The following is a 21,227-nucleotide window of genomic DNA, read 5'->3' on the forward strand; positions in this document are numbered from 1 at the left end:
ATCCTGTCAAGTGGTCCAGTAGAAATCTTGAAGTTTCTTTATGATAAATTAAATCCATAAAATGAGGAATACCTTCTGTCACATTCCCAACAAGAATAACAGCCACACTCTGTGGTGCATTTGTTCAAGTGTCTATTGCTCCTTCAAGTGGAGATCCTGCACAGCTCCATCTCCAGTTCAGTTCTGGTCCTACCAATCACAAGCAGAGATTTTTCTCCCTTCTCAGCTTGTCTCTGGTTAACAAACAGCCGAAGCACTGAGGGTCCCACAGTTCCCCAGGACAGCAAGAGCCCAGTAATGTCTGAAGAAACACCAGTCGTCTTTTCCTCAGGTGGGACAGATTGATGCCAAGAGCAGTTTTTTTGTGTCCTGTTGGTATCACAGGCACCTACACCTCTGTGGAAAAGAGAATGCTTTGCCTCTTGCTGTCTGGGGTAGGGATAGTCTCTAGCTGCAGGAAATACAGAAGAACTTGAACCTGGAAAGAGAAAGAAAGATCAGAAAGCTCAGTTAACTTGTTCTTATCCTGGCTACTGGAGAGTTGGCAGTCATGCTTACAGCTCTCTCCACAGGAACATCTTGCAGTTATGTGTTTGTTTTAGTATAGTGTATAAGAGCAGGAATATTAAAACTTGCAGTGCTTCAGAGACACTCTTTTCAGCCTCCAGGGTGTAAAAATGGTGTTGGTGTTTCACTGCACTGAAAAAATCTGATCTACAATTTGCTGTTACTCAATCAAGAAAGTACAAAACGGCCTGACCAGCTAACACAGCTTCTATGTCCAAATTCTCTGCATCACCTTCAAAAGGCAGCAGTGGCCAAAGAAATCTGAATTTAGCAAAGAATTTTGTTGTGCATCAGCGAAGGGGGTTTAAGTGTTGAGGACGCTGTGGTGAAACACTGACAAGCTGACAATATGGCGCTGTGAGACAGCCCTCCAAAAATCTGACTGTGCACAAACTCGAAACACACAGGATTGCCTGCATGCTGACATTTGTTCAGGAGTAGTTGTATTAGTACAGACAAAACTGAACTGCCTGAAGAAACACAGTTCTACAAACAGTCTAAAATGTCTGTGTAAGGGTGAAAGTTGTTTATGCTTCTCAAAAAAACCAACCTGTCATTAAAACCCAGAAGGGTGGCTGAACTAGGCCTTGCTGGAGGCCTGCCGTTTCCCGCATATTGTCTTCTCTAGATTTAGTTGCATACTTAGGATTTTACCTGGGACATGACTTCTAGTGACCAACTGTCAGTCATGGTGATCGGCTGGGTTGGGTTGGCAGGGATTTTACTGTCTTTCTCTGAAGGTCTGAGCAGCGTTGGTCCAAAGACAGTTGCAAGATTATGCAGGGACATCTTGTTAACGCTTTCCCTCTCAGCAACCCTAGGAGCAGAAACAATGAACAAGGCAGATCTTTATAAATATCTGAATTTGGAAGTGTCCTTAAGTAAGAAACAATATTTATTCCTTTTGTAAAAAGTTTTAGATACAGTCAATCAAACACTCTCTCCACATGTGCCTAAATGAACTTTAGATATAAGCAATACCTTGCTCTGACACAAGCACAGCCTGCAGGCACTCTACAGACACAGCTTGAGCTTGGGAAAGGGCCTGCTGCTTATGGGCTGGACAGGCAGAAGTGGGACAGGAATAAAGGAATGGTTTTCATCCGAGTTTCATAAAAGAGAAACTGAGACGCACAGGTTAAAAATTTACCCAAGGGCAGAAAAGTCTGCAGCAGAAACACAAGTGAAACCCAGATTTCCTGGGTATTAATCCAAAACCTTAGTCACAAGATTATCTTTCATCTTGCCAGTGACAGTCTCCAATATGTACGAAATATATACGTAAATTAACACTTTGTGCATGTATTAAGCAAGCTCATTGCATTAATATCAAACACATGGGAATACTTTTTCACAGTTACAACCGTATTTACAAAGACAGACAAAATCAGAAAGACTGGGCTAAGAAAGATGCTGACAACTCCAGTGAGCAGAAATGCACAGCTGAAATTTTTAAACATATATCACATCAGATTGCAGACACCTTTTGAGACAGAGCTCACAACTCCTCAAACGCAGTCAAAGCTTCCTGATTTATACTAAAACCTTTCCCAAGCTTTGTATCCAGACGCAGGTGCAGTTTTGCAGTGATATTGTGGCAGGAATTTGCATTTGCACTAGATAAGCCCTGAGACTTTTATTAACCCTTCATTTCTAATCCTTTCAGCATGAGTCGGAATGGACTTCATAATTTAGTGCCTCACTAAGTGAGTATGAAACAATAGCTATCTCATGAGCATTCACAGCAAATCAGAAAATGCTTCTTCATTTGTGTGATTCAGCACAAATTGAAGGAAAGGCTCCTCTTCTGAAAACAAGGATGTTGTAGACATTAAATCTGTGTCTAAAGGTGACAAATATTACCTTTTTAAATGGTCCAAAAGGAAAAGGAATGTCACAAGGTTGGGTTCTGGAAGCGATAACAATAGATTCAACATACAGCTTTCCTTTGCAACAGGATCTGAAAGTGCTGTAAGACAGAAAATAACAAAACATCACTACAGGCAGTGAATAAGAATTTGACTGCATAATTTCCCAGATTAACAAATATGGGTGGTCCAAATGGACTGTAATTATATCATTGGCTGGGCGGTCAGAGTTACACATCAATACTCTTTCCTTGATTTCACAGATCCATAGAGAATCGTTTTCTCTCAAGCAGTTCAGATGTTTTCAGACTCTCAACCATTATATTTTTCCCCTACATCAAGACAAGACAAGGTATTTCCACCCCATCCCTCACCTCCTAAAGAGGGTGTCCCTGGAAGACTGAATGGGGCAAGCACAGCCTCAACAAGCAGGCTGCCCTTCTGTTCTTAACCTGTCCTTCAGAAACCTGGACATTCCCCACTAGCAAAAAGACAAGGCGATTGCCCATATTCAAGCTGACAGGGAGAAGATGTCATTCCAACACTCATTTCTGAGCTCCATTTCCTCTCCCTAACAGCTTGTTCCAAGCTTCTGTCCAACATCATAAACATGGTTTTTGTATTGCTTTAGGAGCAGCCTCCTCCAGAAGAGGAGTTATCGCTGCTACTACCTACCAATGCCCTCAGCAAAGTTGGGGTACAGCTCGTCTGTAAAGAGGGGCTCAGGCAGTTCCCGGAAGTACAGTTTCAAGGTGCCTGCAATGGCATTGACATCCATCTCGCTCATCATCACTGACACGTCTTTGTTATCTGAAAGAGGGAAGAGAGAAGCAGGGTAAAGAAGCTGTTGGCCTTGCATTCATTCTTTTCCTTGCTTTGGCTCGCTTTGTTCAGCCTTTGTCTCTGCCCAAACAGCTGAGAGTTTGGCTGTTTACATCTCTCCAGATTAAATGAGCTACCTTCTGACAACTGAGAAGTGCTGCACAAAGGACTGCAAACAGTTTATAGCTTTAAATCAAGAAGAGGGAATCTCACACTACCCAGGGTAAGCTATGCTTTGCCAGCGACCTCAGTCTGATCTGGAACAAGCCCTGCTTGACTGTATTTATATGCATTTCAACTTTTGTTAGTGACAACAACTGTTTTTCCAATTCCCTGCCTCTAACAGCTTAGAATAAGAGACTCTGGGGCTAACTCCCCCCTGAGTGTAGCTAAAGTACACAGGCAATGCAGGGCTCACATTTCACTTTTGTTACTATTAAGAACAACAAAACCACCCCCCTTTCCCTAAAACAAACAGATGAACCAGCAGAGCCAGTGTTGGTTTCATGAAGCTTACTGTAAAACAGCACTTAATATAAATGAAAAAAGTTGGTTTTCAAAATGTGAAACACCCTTTCTTGCAAGAGTGAAGATTCATAAACTGCAATGTGTTTAGTAGCTTAGGGGTATTGAAAAGAAAACGCAAGAAGGAAGAAATTTCACAAAGTAAGTAAAAAAACCCTGCAGAGATGGTGAATTTGGGCACCCGGCACAGGCCTCAGGACTGCTTGCATCAAAAGAGAGCTCAAGTGAGGCTTAAGCAGTCCTTGGACTGTCATGCGGAGCCTGGAAGTGGGGCAGAATTTCACTTTGTGTACCTCAGCAATTTGGAGGCGTTTCATCTGCCCGATCTTGGATGCCTTTTGCATTCAATACATGACATTCTTTGTCATGCAGCTCCAGTAAGGAACCCTTTTCTGTTCAATCTCAAAGCAAGCTTTAAAAGGTTGGTTAAAATTATCTCATTTTATAATCAGCACACATCAATCTAGGCCATAGAGTTAAGAAGAACTTGGAAGCCCTGACCACCCAACTCCAGTTTTGTAAACACCCTCCTTAGTCAACTGCAGAAATTTTTTTCGCTGGCTTCCTTTCACAAAACATTCTCAATTTCAAGGACTTCTATTAATTTGGAGACCTCACAACAGTGAGGAAATTACAGCTTCTGATTGCTGCCACTTCCCCTGAGGAAGGTGTCTGCCATCTACAAAGACTGGCAAGGCAGGCAAACCCCCCATTTCACGTCTACTGGGAGAAACAACAAATGCGTTATTTGGTTGTACGTCTTGGGTTATATCTGTAGCTGAAGAACATTAATAAAACATGCAGCCAGGGTTAAAATTACTCTCCTTGTCTGAGAATCTCTACCTCCTAATGCTTCCTGGGGAATACAGGACTAAAAATAGCACAGCCACCTGACAGGGAGCTCACGCAGGGTCTCACAGAGCAAAGAAAACACCAGACACAATTACTTACTGACATCAAAGGCAGCTTTCAAAGCTTGGATATCAGTTGCAACACCAGAGACACGGTAGATGCCCACTTCCTCCATTCCACGCCGCTCTATCTCCTCCACACACTGGCGCACTATGTAAGGCACCTTGGATCTCTCTCTCCTTAAGAAAGGCAGACAGAAGAGTTCAGTGCAGCCCATACCCTCCATGCTGCTCACCCCAGCCAGCCAGGCTGGCTGAAATCACCCCACCAGTTTGCTGCGCAAACCTCTTCTGGAAAGTGGGGCAGGAGACGCTGAGCAGGCAATTGAGACTGAGCTGAAAAACTCCTTTTAAGACTAGAGAGGGTTTTCCAAATGTCTCAGCCTGGCTTTGGCCGTTCCACAGCTGCCCTGAGCACTTGGGCTTCTGCCCCCAGAGTCTGCAACTTTGCACAGGTAATCAGAGGATTCCCAAACAGACCGTGGATACATAGCAACGCCGTGGCTTTCCAATTAATGCAACTCCATAGGGAGGAAATACCACACTTCCCAAACTATGTAACAGAACAAACAGGTTTCTTCTGGCAAACGTTTCATGACAAAAGATCAGGGGTTAAAATAATACAACAGGATCCAAAGAATTTTAACATTTCCGATTATGGAAAGGAAACATCACTGTTCAGTGGCTCTGGAAATTCGTGACCAAGCCAGCTAACTACAGAGTAAAGGGGCAAGGGGTATTACCAGAGCTCAGAAAAGTGATATGCTGTAAGTAAACACCCTAGGTTTCAAAACCTGTGTGCATGCTCTTTTTTCTCCTGCAAAAAATAGAAGCTCAGAGAATGTACAGCATCTCCTTTCTGCAGCCACAGCCATCTACACTGCTACTCAAGTGGAGCAGACTGGACTGACAAATCCCTCAGTGGGGTAAAGACAGGCACAACCCGCTGGCGAGTTTGTTTTCTGAAAAACAACAGGGAGAAACGTGACCCATCAGCTCACTTGGTGACAATGGCGATCTTGACCCCAAACACCCCAGTCTGTTTCCGGGACGGCATCCTTTTCAGGCTAAACTCCCGACTGGTAAACTTCACCGACAACTTCACTTCAACCTGAATAAAACAAAACTGCTGTTACTTTTCAAATATTTTTTTGCTTTGTTTAAATGCTGCATTGAAGAGCAAAGAAAGAAAGCACATAAGAGGTGCAGAAGCAGTGCTGACTTCTGGTTTCATACTTACTCCATTCATTGAGATGACTGTGCGTTGCCAATCTTTGTCCTGCAATGCCTGTGGGTCCAGCTGAAAAACATGGAAGTTACCCATGAACAGACTTCAGAGGAATCAACTACCCTGAAAGGCTTCTGTGAGTGAGCAGAGCCCCTTTCAACACATTATTTCTTTTCCATAGGAAAACACACATTCCAAGGTTTCCCCGGTTTCACATAATGGGACACTTGGATATTGCGAGGTTCTGTAAGCAGGGCTGATAAGGACTCACACACATGGAAAATCCAGCAGCATATGTGCAGTGTCTGCTCAACAAAGGCAACCTCAGTGACCAAAATCACTGCTTGAAAGCCAATAACCTCAGCTTTCATAGAAAGAGAGACTGCATTCATTGCTGTATCACAACAGCCAAATTTGTCCAGTCCCACAGGGCTAGGAATCAGAAAAGGAGAGGAGAGATTTATGAAATAACTCTGATTTGAAATAGAGGGATCTGTCTCCCTCTGCAGTTTTCTAGAGACAGGTAAGAAATTACTGCACTGAAATAAAAAGCCAGGCTGGAGAACTTCATAGCTCTTGACTATGAAGTTAATAGCTTCCAAGAAGGACCATGTTCCACTGAATTCAAAAGACATAATGGCCCTAACAGTGAGACCAAGGAAGAGAGATATGAAGTGATCCATACAGAGACAAGTAACTAAACAAACCAAACCTCTGTCAGGATCTGACAGAGAATAAATAGAGAAAACCATCCCAGAAATCATGGAAAGTTGTCCTCCTTCAACCTGCCTATTCCTTTTCATTTCTATTTGAGCATGGAGGAAGAACACCTGGCCCTGCTATTGCAAGAATCCATTAAGCAGAAATGGTCTGATGCAAAGCCCTGATCTCCAGTTTTCACCTTTGCTTGATCTCTTTTGAGTGGACAATTGTGAGGCTGGGGAGCGGCTGTCTCAGGTACTCAGACATCACCCAGCCATTCCAGTGCTGCCTGGGAGAGTCCAGACACATCGGAACACCTGAAGAGTGGGACTCAGCTCAAGCTAGACTGGTGAAAGAGTGAAGAGAACCATCTGCATGGGAACTTCTATCAACAATCAGAACCAGCCAAAGCAAGCAGACTTTGGTGCCTCCTGACATGGCTTTACAACACCTGGCTCCTGAACACTGAGACACAGTAAGACCAGAAGGAAGCACCCACAGTAGACTTGGTGTTTTGAGTTTACTGCCGTCAGCAAACACCAGGACAGTCAGTAACTATGAGCAACTTCTGCAGCATAGCTCCTCCCTCTCACAGAACCCCATGCAGAAGCAGAGGTTTCTGAAAGGCACAGGTAAATGTTGAAACCACTCCAGCTGTGGTATATTCTGGGAGATCTTAGAAGCAATCATGCTCACGCTCCCTTTCAGATCATAACAAACTAGTCCAGTGCTGCTGACAGCTACAGAGACAAGCCCCACCATGCACTTCCTCACTCCCCAAAAAAGACAACCAGCAGAGAGAAAAGTTTTTCCCTGCTCACTCACACTGCAGAGACCCCAAGAAGCAACAGACAAGCAAGTCAGGCCAACCTTATCTCTGCGCACTTTGCTGCGGACGTGAGCCCACAGTGGGATGCTGCCGGCACACTCAGGCTTTCCTGTCGAATTGGACCGGTTCCTGTAGGTGCAACTCTGGCAGAAATTCCTGAAGACACCTTGTAAGGAATAGTCAGTAACCAGTAGCTCCCACATTTTGGGACTGCACAAAGGTCCAGGAGACCAATGGGCAGCAGTGCTTAGCTTCAGTGCTTCAGCAAACCCAAATAGCAGACTGCTTGCCAAGAGGGTTTGCTTATAACTCTGGCGGAACAGATCCGCCCCCGCGTGTGCGGCTGGCCAAGGTCCCTACAAGTTGGCCAGAATCTAGGCTGTTCTTTCCTGAATTTCCGTACTGGAAGTTTGGTTTCTTTCAACAAGTGCATTCTTTCCCAGAATCAAGAGGAAACCATTTCTGAAGTGTCTGGTTTCCTATGAAGAGCAACCATGCTCAGTAATCCTGAACGCCTGATCTCCAGCTGCCTAGAAGAGTCACCTGGTGACACCCTGCTGATAGACACGGTCACAGCCGATCCTCCGGCTCGGAAGCAGTTTTCCATATGCTTTCAGAATGGAGTCACCGAGAGTGTATTATTTATAGCAGGGAGAGACTGCTTAAGACTGAAAGGGAAAGAGGTTTTGTTAAAGGAAAAGAAAGAAAGAGTCAAGCAGGGTCCAGTCACAGTTTATTTAAGCTAACAGGTATTACTGGTTGTCTCAGCGATAACCAGGGAAATCCTACTGCTGTACAAAACAAAAGCAAGTAAAAAAGCTGTTAAAAAGTACAACCCAAACAAAGCCCTACTCTGTCTCAAGAGTGAATACCAAATGGCTGCAAAAGCAGCATGCTGGAGCTGAGAGCTCAAAGACACTCTTCCTTGCTGGGTAACCACTGGAGCTGAGCACAGACTGCGAGTGTACCTGCTGCTGCCTCCTGCTCCCTTGTCTCTGATCGCCGTCAGGGCTGGCAGGACGCCCGCGCTCCCCACCTGCAGTGTGACTCCCGCTGGAGAACAGCTTGTGTTGAACAGAGACACAACCAGCAAGAACAAGCACCAGGAGTGGGTCTGACTGACCTGAGCCAACCCTGCACAAATCACTGGCATGAACAACAGCCAGTGGAAAACAAAACAAAAACAAAACCAAAACACCCCCCAAGGTGCTTTTTAAATAACAAAGTGAAATGATGGAAGCTAATAAAAGAGCAAAGCAAGAATAAGCTTTCTGCAACACTGAGTGAGACAGGAAGATCAGGTCTAACAGTCTGATACAGTCACAGCAGGAAGTAACAAAGTCAACAGGAAACTCAGAACCTCATTTAGACTTTAAGCAAGCTTTCAGTCCTGGACCCTACAGACGACTGACCTTCTGAGGCCAGCGAGAGCAACAGAGGGAAAGGGCAGCTGGGAGAGACAGGTTACAAAGCAGGGTGAAGTCAGAGTTAGCGCCTGTGATGCTCCAGCACAGAGGAGCTGTGACAAATGGGGCCATGGTGTCTTCTGGCCCAATTTGGAGATCAGTGACCTGGAAGAAGGACACTGAGTATAGGAATGCAATCTACAGACCGCATGCCAAAAGGGGGCTGCGCCAGGCGAGCAAGCACATAGCGCTTGCTTTGCCACATCAGGCAAGGGAGGCACTTTGAAATGGCCGCCTCTGCATTAATTTGGCAGTGAAATTTACTGCACCTCTGAACACTTTCTTCAAACAGTCACTTGGTTTGAGTGACAAAAGGACCTGTCCTGTCTCCACTGAAACTGTGAAAAATTGTGTTGTTTCCTATTCAAATAGGACAGACTCGCTGAAACCCTCAAAGGCTGCATCTCACGGGCTTGTTTGCAGAGTCCCTACCAAAAGTGCACATGGCACAGGAAAAATACCAACAAACCAGTTTGTCTTTACTCCCCCATCACCTCCACCTGCCTTGTGGCCTGTTCCTTGGCATGTGCAGTGGCCAGCTACAGCCCCAAATCCACTAATGACTCAACAACGTGTATCCTGCACAAAACAGAACAAAGCAGCTCAGCACCACAGGGATTTCTGGGTGCCAGCCTCTGGCCCTCACAGCAGCTCAGCACTGAATTACGACACACGGTGCACACAGAGCCTGAGTGTGCAGCGCACAGTGGTGGGAAGAAGGAAAAGAGCCCAGCTGAGGATGCTGGCCAGTAGCAACACAAGCCAGGCACTAAGGAGAAGGGAGTCAGTGCTCTGCCTTAGGAAACCACCACAGAGAGTTTGATTTTTTTTTTTCCCCCAGAAGAGAAAAGAAAACATACAGAAAGAGGAAAAGATGAAGAAGCATCAGTGGAAATTAAATGCCCGGGAGCAAGGACTGAAGCAACCTTAAGGTTAGTGTGTCTTATGCTATTTATTCACATTATTTCCTCCCCTTATTAAGACTTCCTGACAACTTTACACTCCATCAATTTTTAATTGTAACTGATGTGACATACATGTTGTCAGAGTATCACTGGTGCTGGAAACTCCCAGTCCAGCCATAACCCCACTCTTCTCAAAGCTCCCCTCTGACATGTTAATCTTTCCCACCATCACCTTTTAGACATGACCCATTGCCTTCTTCATTTTCACCCTGTTTGCATTGCTGGGAGACTGTTCTGCATGAGCAAACTGTTTAAATGAATTTGAGGGCGTAAAAGGTTTTCCAAGTTACACTTGGGAGGTACAGCATGTGACAGACTGTTTTACACAAAAAACAACCTAGATGTCTGAAATAGCCGTGTGCACTGCTATGAGACATCCCAGATAATTAAGCAGATAAGAGTGATTGTTTTGCATGGCAACAGAGGAATGGTGTTGCGCTGCTGCCACAGAATGACTGATCTAAGGTCATATCCTCTCTGATTTTCCAGCACTGCTGTGAGGGAGAAGGAAATGGTTTGCCTGAGCTGATCATGCAGGAAGAAAAACCACCCCGACAACAACAAAGGAAACAGCATTTCTAGGGGGCACCAACTGGAGGAGATGGCTCACAGGATGAGGTATCAGTTTATTCCTGCCGTCTGTTCCCAAGGCAGAGGCCAGTTTTGCTGACATATGTGCCCACTCAGATGCAGTCTCAAGACTAAACAAAAGGCTGCTACACTCAAAACGTGAACATGTCTGCCACGTGAAGTGCAAAATTCAAAGAGCAAGAGAGCCAGCCTCCCAGGTGCCAAAGACGGACTGCAAGGTAACAACAGAAAGAAAAAAGAATAGAGTTCAAAATGAGAAGCTGATGCTTACAGCTGACCTAAGCCTCATGTTTCCTCCTATAAGATGATGTCCATTTCTTCCTCCCCCAAGCCCCCAGTAATTTCAGTAATGGCACCTTCTCCCTGTATTTCTCATACCTGAGATGCAACGGAAGCCCCCAGTCATGTGTGCCAGCTACTTAAACACTGCACACCCAGTGCTGCCATTCCCCGGTCTGGTGAGGGCTTCACTTCTACCTTTACAGGATGTTCTCCCACATTAAAACCTTATGGTTTTATTTTTCAGGGATAAAACTTGCAGGTTGGCAAGCAATGAAGCTCTTGCATGTGGCTATAAAAAACCATGTAAATACAATATTCCATAGGAAAAGAAAATTTGAGCAATGGGAGCTATTAAAATTGCTGCCCATTCCTGGAAGCTTCTGACCACATGGACCAATTTCCAGTCTTCCTTCCTCCAGTGCCATTATGTAACGGAGAGATTTAATAAACATTTCACAGCCAAAACAGTCTTCATCTCCTTGATGCATTGTCTTCATCACTGCAGCTCAGAGAATTTGGTGAGTCAGAAATCCCAGTAGTGGGAAGTTGCGAATTTACAAGAATACATGGCTTAACAATACATTGCCATTTAGCCAACACAGAAATTTCCCTGTTTTTATCAGCAGGAGGATGCAGACATGACTCTGGATGTTTCTAGAGTTTTTAACTAAAGGTAATTTAGGAAAAAACAAACCAACCAACCCCTCATCCAACCTCACAGACCTTGCCTTTGCATATGACAGACTTTGGCTGAATAATGACAATGCAACAACAAAAAGCCCTAGATAAACTGGCAACCTTAAAGTCAACAAAATGTTAAAGCACCTGGAAAATCCTGAAAGAAAATGACTATGCAGCCAGTGACTGGAAAAGATGCTGACAGCATGAACCCAGCTAACCCTCAGTCACAGCTTGTCACTTGATTGGTTGATGCATTATGATGATTTCTTAATAAACAAGTAGTGTTTGCTTTAAAAACAAAACAAATTTAAAACCTTTAATAACTCTATCAACCCAAAATCTTACCAGACTCTTACAACTTCTCTTTGCAGTTATTCAATAGCGTTAAAAAGTTGTGTGATAGGACAGAAATCACTGAGAATTAAGAGGATGTTCTGAGAGTTCATCAAGTTTCTTTATAAATTGCAAGGGAGATCTCCTGAAAGTAAGAGAACTTTTTCATTTGCCTTTTATGATACAAAAGAATGCAAATTTTGCACATTAATAAAAAAATATTTTAATTGTTTTTTACTTGAAGTTTTTGTTGTTTGTTTGGGTTTTTAAACTTGTTTAGGTTTATCTAAAAGAATCAAGATGCAATTTATATTCAAGTATCACTATAGAGTATTTCTACATATTAACTTAATTATAAGATATTTTAACAGAAATTACAAGTTCCATACATAAAAATGCTCACTCTTGTGAAAAAAAATTAAAAATCTAAAACATTTTACATATTTTCTAATAATTCTGTGTCAAATATTTGCAGAATTTATAGGGTCAGTGATTTCAGGGCTCTCCATTATAAGCACACTGATCTCCAGAGCATTTCAGGCCTGAAAACTTGCCGTTTTGTAGCTGCCCAGCTCCATGGAAAATAAGCTTTTTTTAGCAGAAGGGACATACAGATTTCCGGTTAGCCTGAGAGACACGCAGCCTGAGGAGGCACCCTGTACTAGCATTAATTGATTTGTACACAAGTTTTCTTTCAAACACCCACCATGTGTTTGGTGACGAAACCTTCCCTGAGAATGGGGTGGCAGCCTCAGGGCTGCAAGGAGGAAGGAAAGGAAGAGGCGTAATGAAACTCCTGTGGACAATGAACCCCCCTAGAGTGAAGGCGAGGTATGATCCTGCAGGCTGCCCTCAGTCAGAGCTGTTGCTGAAATCCTTCAAACGGCCTTGGCCTATGACCATCACTCAAATGCTGGAGAAAGCTGTCAGCCATGGAGTGATGAAGAGTCACACGGAAATGGAGAAGTGGTGGTGCTATTTTTCAGCATGCCAGAAAGGAAAGGGTATCTGGGCAGGGTCTCTGCTCTGTACAGCAGCCAGCCCAACACAAAGAATGTGTCCTGAGAGCAAGCACTAAAACGCTCTCCTAAACCTGTGGACAAACTGCAACAAACTGGAAGGAGAGAGGGAATACATTTTCTCCAGGCTGTCCTCCACGGATGGCTTGATTTCTCCTGCATGCAGCCTTAGTGCTTTATCACACAGCAGCTCCCCGAGAGCAGTATCTGTTTGCAATCACCTCATCACCTCCCCTATTGTATTACAGATTTGCCACATAGACAAAGTGTCCCATGCTGATTCTCAGCAGTGGAGTCTCAAATGCAGACTGCTGTAATGGACACTAAAGTCTGGACATGGCAGTTATCAAGACAATAAGCCTGTCCTCCAAGGCCACACTATCACATTGATCAATGTCCAGCACATATAGAAGGTAGGATTTCTTCCATATGATTTACAGAGCAGATAGTACATTCACTGCTTCCTCTTTTGTCACAAACAGAGCATCCTCAGCAGTGCCCAGGGCTCAGTGACAGTGCAGTTCCTATACACAGTGTCAGCAGTTTAGAAGTTCACAGGGAAATCGGAGATCAAAATGTAAATTTTCATGAAAAAAGCATCTATTCCATCATGATACTGAAACAGACACAGGGGACAAGGCAGGAGGGAAAAAGCTGCTGATTTCCTGCTTGCGAATCACACTGTATACCTCACTGTCTGGAATCAAATCCCCAGTGCTGACACAGTCAGAAGGCAGAAAAAAAACCTCCCTGGTGCACTCCAGGACTCAAAAGTCCTGTTATGTTTTGCAGTGAGGGCAGCAGAAGCACAGACTTACCTGGACCTGTCCTTTCCCCATTATGCGATCTGTGCTCTCTCCATCCTCTTTGGTGAGCTTGGTTTTGTTGTAGCACTTTTCATAGCACAGAATCCGTAGAGTCTGTGAGCCTTCCAGCTCAATTTCAAACTCCTGCAGTGCACCAGGAAAGGAAAGAGCAATGAATACATCACAGCAGGACACTAGGCTCTTAATAATCAATGCAGTCTCCTTAAAACTCACCAAGAGGGAGCACTTAAGGACTGACTAAAACCTCTTCCTTAATGGAGCTGGTCTAGAAATAAACTGAAATTGCATTTTGTATATGTAAGGTGGTCAAAGCAGAGACTAAGATGGTTGACTTCTTAGTCAGGCTTCACTGAGTTTCAGCAAAGCATCAAAGAAACACCCACTTTCCTCAAGCAGGCTTGAGTTGGCTGTAAACAGGCAAAACGCCTATAGCCAATTCTTCCCCCTCACAACAAACAGACAAAAACACCTCCTTCTTCAACATATTTTTCACTTGTGTCTTTAAAAAATAATCAAACATGCATCTCTTTAAATTATAAAATGCCAGAAAAGACTCCTTTGTACCAAAAGGTTTGTTTAATGATAAGTAATCAAAGAGAAAATCTTCTGCAGGCCCTGACAGCAGGATGAACCTGGCATAAAGGTGTTTTTTAAGAGGCAACATATGCAGCACAAGTGTTGAGCATGCAGCAAGTTCTTCCATTTGCAGGATTTTGCCCATCGTGCATTGACGTTTGGCACATGGAGCAAGTCACATTAAGAAAACTCCAACCTACCTCATTCCAGTTGGGCTCTGTGGTGTCTCTGTAAACTCTAGTTTTAGCCTTGTTCACAAAATACCCAAAGGAATCCACTTCTAATGTGCAGTACAAATCTGAGGAGGGGAGATTAGAGACAGAAATGTCTTACAAATTTCTAGAATCTCCTAACATGCATTGATCACTTATATGGTATGTTTTCATTTGTATCTCGTCTGCATTAGTACCAGTAACACTATCCAGCACAAACCCCACCATCTGGACCAGCAGAGTTGTTGTATTTATGAAGCTGAAGTACCAGCACAGCTGTATAAATGACCTGAGCACATGCAAGCCCTTCTCCTCTATTATCCAGTATTTCCCAAATCAATGCACAATGAGAAGAAGGTGTACACCAATGAGAAATGAAACTTCCCCAGGTAGATATTGGACCCCATCAACACATCAGAACCAATTTCACTGAGAACAGCATCAGTATAATAACCCTCACAGAATAGGTCAGGGGCAGGCCATCTTCACAAGGTGATTAATTATGTGATATCTGGTGTTTCTGAAGAGCTAGTCATAAGCAGTAGATATCACACCTATTTGTCAGTCATGTTGTCAGCGATGTCAGCCACCACCGAGGAAGTCAGTGGTGCAGCAGAAAGAAGGCTAACAGGACGTGCGCACATCCAAGTCACTCCCACATCAGGTCAGCCCAGATAAGAACAGGGTCTGCAGCCACCTGGCTAGGTAAGCTCTGCAGCTTTTCCTAGACGATCCTCATCAAATGGCTGAGAGGTGCGTGTATTTCTACAGGCATCCTCTTCACTCTATTTTTTTCACATTTTTTGATCCTTCTGTCAAATCACTCCCCTGAATTTTAACACCTCTTTCTTCACACCAAAAATTCTGCATGTCAGAGAATGCTTCTCATTCTTTCATTGCAAAACAAAATACAGTTGAAAGAATTCGGGATCAGGGCTGACTTGTATCTCAAGCTGTCGGGTGATTAGCAAAAAGCTTAAAAACAACCCAAAACAGACTAGGCCTAGAACATAATGATGCACGCTTGATCCTTGATCCCGATCTTTCTGAGAGTCAATATTAGCATTAAAAAATTGCATTCCCTTAAATTGACACCAGTGCCCCAATTTCAATTCCAGTTCCCCAAATCACAGAACTGCAACTCACTTGAACTTTGCTTGAATCCTGTAGCAGAGTGGACAATGACATTCAGGAATCCATAGAGACCTGGGGATTCATCATCTGCACAAAAGACCCGAGGAGTTTTGTTAAGTTCACAGAGGAGCCAAGAGTGAAAGACAGAGCCATGAGACTGGTGTTACGCCAGTCAATGAGCACAGGGTAAACTGTCCCCAAAATGGATGGCAGGAAAACGCCAATCCAGCCATTTCAGTAAAAGAGGAGACTGTTCCAGGTTCAGTGTAGGCTTCACCTGTAATAACTGTGGGCAATGTGTGACTTTTCAATGGCATTTCTAGGTCAGCAAGACAGCATGGAAGAAATTCCAAGGCGAAAAAGTAAAATGTAGAGGCTAAGTCTACACTAGCAGATTGAACAGCAATTTAGGATGGTCTCTGACACAGTTCTGGCCAAGTAGTGTTCCTACAAAGGATTCCCAGGCATAGTTCAAAGTTATCCCAGACTAAGACTCCAACAGACACTCCAATCCCTGGCATGATGGCTGCATGTAAAGATCATTTAATAGTCAATGAATATATACTGGAGGATGTCCAGGGGAAAAAATATTTTAGATGTAGCCACATAATTTGGAGCTTGTATTTTTATTGTTGCAGCAAATAACACTGGGATGACAGATTGCTCTTGTTCCTGCTGCTCTCTTTTTGTATGCTACCACCTACTGCAACTAAACTACATGAGTTGGGTATATAGTCTCAACCTCTGTTTTACAGCGACTGTAACTCATCACCAGGTTGAAGCCTGTGGCAAGAAGAAACAGTAAGAGCAGTTCTAGGGGAAATGCACAAAGGTGGGCAGAGGTAGGTTTTCACTTCAGCTGCACCACATGAAAGCATAAAGCAAAAGTCTCACCTTCCTTATTGATAGTGAGGGGAATGTTGTGGACGGTCTGAAGCTTCACACAGGAGTTTGTCAGCATCTGGAGCTCCACTGATGTGAGTGAGAAGCTTTTAAAACCTGCCAAGGTGATTCAGAGAAGGAGGAATTAAAATTGAAAGCAGAAGCTGGATGCATGCTCCCTCATTCCAGGCACACATGGGAGAGCTGCTCCCTGGGAAATGCTCTGCATCTGCATGGTGGTGCTCAGGTCTGTACTGCTGCACCAGTCCTGCTCTGCTGAGAGCATATTTAGTTACTCTTTGGAATAAAAAGTCTCAGGATAGTTCACAGGAAACAAGGGGGACTCTATTATACTGCAAAGCCAAAATCCACCCATGCCAAAAAAAGAAGTTTCTTTGGACTGGAGCCAAGTAAGAGGGTGCAGCTGTTCCCTCTGCCTGGAACTGCAGATTGCTCTGAGCCCTTGGCTATATGGGAGAATCTCTCCACGCACTTTACTGAGAGCTCTCCCCACATCTTCCCTACATGTTGCTGCAAGCAGAAGTTTCCTGACAGGCTCAGATGTGCAGAGACAGAAGATAACCATGCTGTGCTGTGGATTTCAACATACATCTCCTTTTTGCAGGGAATCCTGCCCTACACCTCAGCCTCTGGATTCTTGCTTTCTAACAAGATAACAGTATTTGTACCAACGCCCAGGTGAGAGACACTCACATTTCTTCTGCTGCTCCCGGATGTTCTCCCTCCACTCTGCCCTTTCATAGTCCGATGAAATGAGGAACGTGTAACTCTACCCAGGAAAACAGAAGAAAACCAGGTATGTATTAGTCTGACTCCAGTGGAATATGGTGGATATACTGTCCTTCCCATATTCCTGCCAGTTACCCTCCACTGCAGCTTTGTCAGGACTGTGGCAATGCGCCTTTTCAGCAACATGTTAGTGGTACCAACACAGATGCCGGCAGTCAGAGCTTTCACAGAGCTCCGCCCTGCAAACAGCAGCTGCATCCCTGGTAGCACGAGGTCCCACGGCAGCTCACCACACAGTTGCACCTCACAACAGTTGCACCAGGAAACCCAAAAGCCTCTGCCACAGGCCTAGACATTGATGCAAGCTGAGGAAGCAGTGACCAGCTTGTGAATCTTCCTCAAGTAGTAACAGGATCGTGTGAGAATCCTTTGCTGTGTGCATGGAAAGGCTACAGTGACAAGTTACAGCCCTGCCAGAGCAGGGGATACCTCTGATACCTCTGGCACATCGAGCATCCTACTGTGCTAAAGGAGATTGCTCACAATCATTCAGCTTCCCTGGTGCCAAGTGCAGCCTAACAGTCCTGAGGAGACAGACCTGAGGGCACTAAGCCTTGAACTTGAAGGGGAGACTTGAAGGCAGCTGCTGCAGAGCTTTATCTTAGGTGAAGAGAGCTGTTCCTATTGCTTTGCCAGGGCAGGTGCTGAGGTAGAGGATGAATTTCTAATGTTATTTTTTAAATGTCAATGTTGCACACAGATTAGTAATAGTCTTGCAAGATGCCATCATAACCTTTGGTACAGCAAGGGTTAGGTGTCTGCTGCTTGGAATGTGTGTTTTCAGGCCAGACATGAAGACCTCCTTGTACAACAACATATACAAACACCCACACACCCCTTGACCTCTGTCCTGTGCACTGAGGGAGGCCACAAGAGCCACTCACCTTGCCATTGCGATTGTGTACCCGGAAGGCCATGTTGGGAGACATCAGCAGTAGGAGGGATTCCTGCTCCGAGAGCTTCTTTTTCAACCTCTCAATGACCTTACTGCCCTTATTGGCCCTCTGAAGGGTTAGCAAGACAGAGACACAAAGGATACACGTTATGCTCCAACATCTGCTCTCATTTACACTGACAGAAATGTTAAGATCCACAGCCCCTTCCCTCTGTGAAAGGTAGCCAAATGGCCCCAGGCAGGAGAAATGCTGCCACCACAGGGCTCCCAGCTGCTCAGGAAGGTGATACCTGCAGTACCTCCACACTCAGACTTGGCTCCGTTCCCCAATTCCAGCTGCCCCAGACAAAGGTGCAGAGATGCGTGACCACTGTCCCAGCTATACCCTGTACTTTTTTTTCCAGAGAGAGGAGCAGCATCATGTCACTGGGCAGCCATAGCACTGCCAGTTAAGGGTGCTTGTGGAGGACCTAACGAGACTGTAATGAACGTCTCTAATAGCTGTCCAGAACTCTGTCACCAAAATTCTCTCCCACCCACCACCAACCAATTTGCAACAGAGGTCAGCTAAAACCAAAGTTTTACTTGGATAAAACCGAGCCTCAAACCTGATCATGTATATTGTTTGGCACTGATGCACTGAAGTGCGTATCTTAGACCCCTGCATCTTGTGAGTAAGAGGCTTCCACACACTGATCCTCCTGATATCTTACTTTTTTCCAGGAAGCCCTCTCAGAAAGCCAGTCAGGGCAGAGAGGCAGAAGCATGTTCTTTAGAAGTACGGGGGATAGTCTTCCCACAATACAAGCAGTGTTATTCATACCCTAGTCTACACACCAGTAAGCTTCCAGTTTTCAAACTCTTATTTTATCTTTTGGGTTCTGGAAGGAAGGTCTGGGTCCAACACCTCTGACTGTCCAGTCAGCATAACTGGTGTTCTTATCTTTGGTGGTACTTTGACACTAGTGAAGTCACAAAAAGCTTCAAAAGCATAACTGAGCCTCCAAAAATGTAGGAGTGCATGGCTACTGACCAAAATCACTTGAAGGATCACACTTTAACAGCCAGAAATGGGCACGCCACAGTCCCAGTCCTTCTCGTGTCCACAGCATCAGAGCCACCCCCTCCACATGGATGCTCAGGAATAGCAGTCACAGGCGGTCCCATGCAAGTAAGGGAGTTATCTGGTACAACTACAGTCTTTCTGTTTCTACCTCCTCAAAGGACAGCACCATTCGGTCTTTTTGTTTCTACCTCCTCAAAGGACAGCACCATTCAAGCTGTGCACTAGGACAAGCAATGACGGACTGCAGAGCTTCTGGATGACACTGATAACAGAGCTGCGCCACAAGCCTGTGCTGAACAGCCTGTTTTAGTACGACCCCTCATGCTATGCAGCTCTGGGAATGCTGCCTTTAGCAGCACCTCATCTCAGCAGAGACACCGAGTCTGTACTTGGCATGGAGTGCTCAACCTCTTTTACCTTTTCACGCTGGATGTCATTCTTGATCTGGGATATCTTAATCTTCATGGCATCCAGTTCCTCATCAGGAACCAGGGGGATATTAGGCACTGCCTCAGACTCATCCACCATTTGGAAACTAAGGTCAGTGAGCGGGATGTACCATTTGCAGTCATACTGTTGGCTTTTTCTGAAAGACAGAAGGTCCAAATCTTTTACTATTACTGGCGATTGGTAACACCCACTCCCCCTTCCCATAAGCCCCTCCCCACTACAGTGGATAAGATACAGCAATGGGCACAACTTCACTGTGACTCCCATGTGGAGAAAGTCTGGTAAAGGGCTGCTTTCCAGCAAGAGAGCCTAGAAGGGCCAATAGCCAGTACAGCACATAACAAAGCAACTTACAGAATTATCTAGTTCTTTTCATCCTAAGAGATCACAAAGATCTTTTACAGGCCCTTTCAGTGCTGCGTGCTTTCTCTTTGAAACCCCTGTAGAGGCAAAGTTCAAAAGCTATGCCATGCCTCTGACTTGGCTGCTACCTGTGGTCTAAACCCAGGTCTCTCCTGCCTGAGCTAGGAGGGCCAAGTGAGACAGATCAGCAAATATGTATAAACCTCCGAGTAATCCAACCAGAAGAGAGAAGCTGCAGCTCCTGACTAACATTCTCTGGTGCTTTCACCAGGATAACCAGTGTACTTTTATAAAGTTTCACGTGATTTATCTCAGGTTAGAGATAAGGAGGAAGTTCTTTACTGAGAGGGTTGTCAGAAGCTGGAACAGGCTGCCCAGGGAGGTGGTGGAGTCACCATCCCTGGATGTATTTAAAGAGCGGGTAGACAAGGTACTTAGGGATATGGTTCAGAGGGTAGACAGGAGCGGTTGGACGTGATGATCTCAGAGGGCTTTTCCAACCGAGCGATTCTGTGATTCTGTGTGACTTATTCCCTCTCTGCTCTCCCGTGAGGAACATTCACTCTTGGGAATGTCCCACTTTTGAAGGTTCATTCCTTACAAGAATGTGCTTCAAAAGGGGCAGGGACAACTTGTTGCTTGAAGAGGGCAAGAAGATGAGAGGGGTATCCCAGAGCAGAACATCTACCAAATCAAGAGAAGCCCTGTTTGAGGGAGGTATGCTGGTAAAGTTGGTAAGTTGGTAAATGTTCCTCCCCTCTCATTTGTGAAAAATGTCAACAAAACTGTTTGCATAGCTGCACTCTGGAGTCAACACAGTCTGTTTATTGTACCTTTTCCATTTTTGTGCAAAAATGTTAACTGGCTGTAGCTGCGAGGCCAAAATTAATAACCTTAGTAACAAAAGAAAGTAAAGAATGTCACCTGTTAAAAGAAAGTGGAGGTAGAAAAATGAATAGCATTTGTCCAGAACACCAGCAGCTACAGCATATGTCGTTCTCCTAGAAAGGCTCAGGGTGGAAGAGAGGAATTAACCTTTCCTGAGGGATAAGAACTTGTCCAAGGTCTCATATAATCGACAGTAGTACCTTGCTGGTCATTCCTTGTCTAACTGCATCGTGTGGATTATAGTTACCCAGGTCTGGGGTATTCATATTCAACTACAATTGCTGGCTAAACCCAGGTTTCTGCTGAAGCCGAGATGCAAAGCACATAGTCCAGAA

The 21,227-nt window shown here is 44.7% G+C and overlaps 1 protein-coding gene across 2 annotated transcripts in view; it reads right to left on the minus strand.

Moving 5' to 3' along the window:
• Positions 1-388: 388 nt before the first annotated feature.
• The window catches only part of BCR (breakpoint cluster region), a 97,685-nt gene continuing 76,846 nt past the window's right edge, over positions 389-21,227 (minus strand). For both annotated transcript variants that reach the window (XM_010185089.1, XM_010185090.1), the window contains exons 10-23: positions 19,609-19,777; positions 18,115-18,234; positions 17,135-17,210; positions 16,433-16,537; positions 15,551-15,625; positions 14,393-14,490; positions 13,608-13,739; positions 5,934-5,993; positions 5,695-5,804; positions 4,734-4,873; positions 3,111-3,245; positions 2,431-2,536; positions 1,222-1,384; positions 389-478 (exon numbers count right to left, since the gene is read on the minus strand). In XM_010185089.1, the coding sequence (XP_010183391.1) occupies positions 389-478; positions 1,222-1,384; positions 2,431-2,536; positions 3,111-3,245; positions 4,734-4,873; positions 5,695-5,804; positions 5,934-5,993; positions 13,608-13,739; positions 14,393-14,490; positions 15,551-15,625; positions 16,433-16,537; positions 17,135-17,210; positions 18,115-18,234; positions 19,609-19,777 (1,579 nt within the window). The remainder of the gene's footprint in view (positions 479-1,221; positions 1,385-2,430; positions 2,537-3,110; positions 3,246-4,733; positions 4,874-5,694; positions 5,805-5,933; positions 5,994-13,607; positions 13,740-14,392; positions 14,491-15,550; positions 15,626-16,432; positions 16,538-17,134; positions 17,211-18,114; positions 18,235-19,608; positions 19,778-21,227) is intronic.

Source organism: Mesitornis unicolor, unplaced genomic scaffold, assembly GCF_000695765.1.
Source record: "Mesitornis unicolor isolate BGI_N332 unplaced genomic scaffold, ASM69576v1 scaffold10045, whole genome shotgun sequence".
NCBI lineage: Eukaryota > Metazoa > Chordata > Aves > Mesitornithiformes > Mesitornithidae > Mesitornis > Mesitornis unicolor.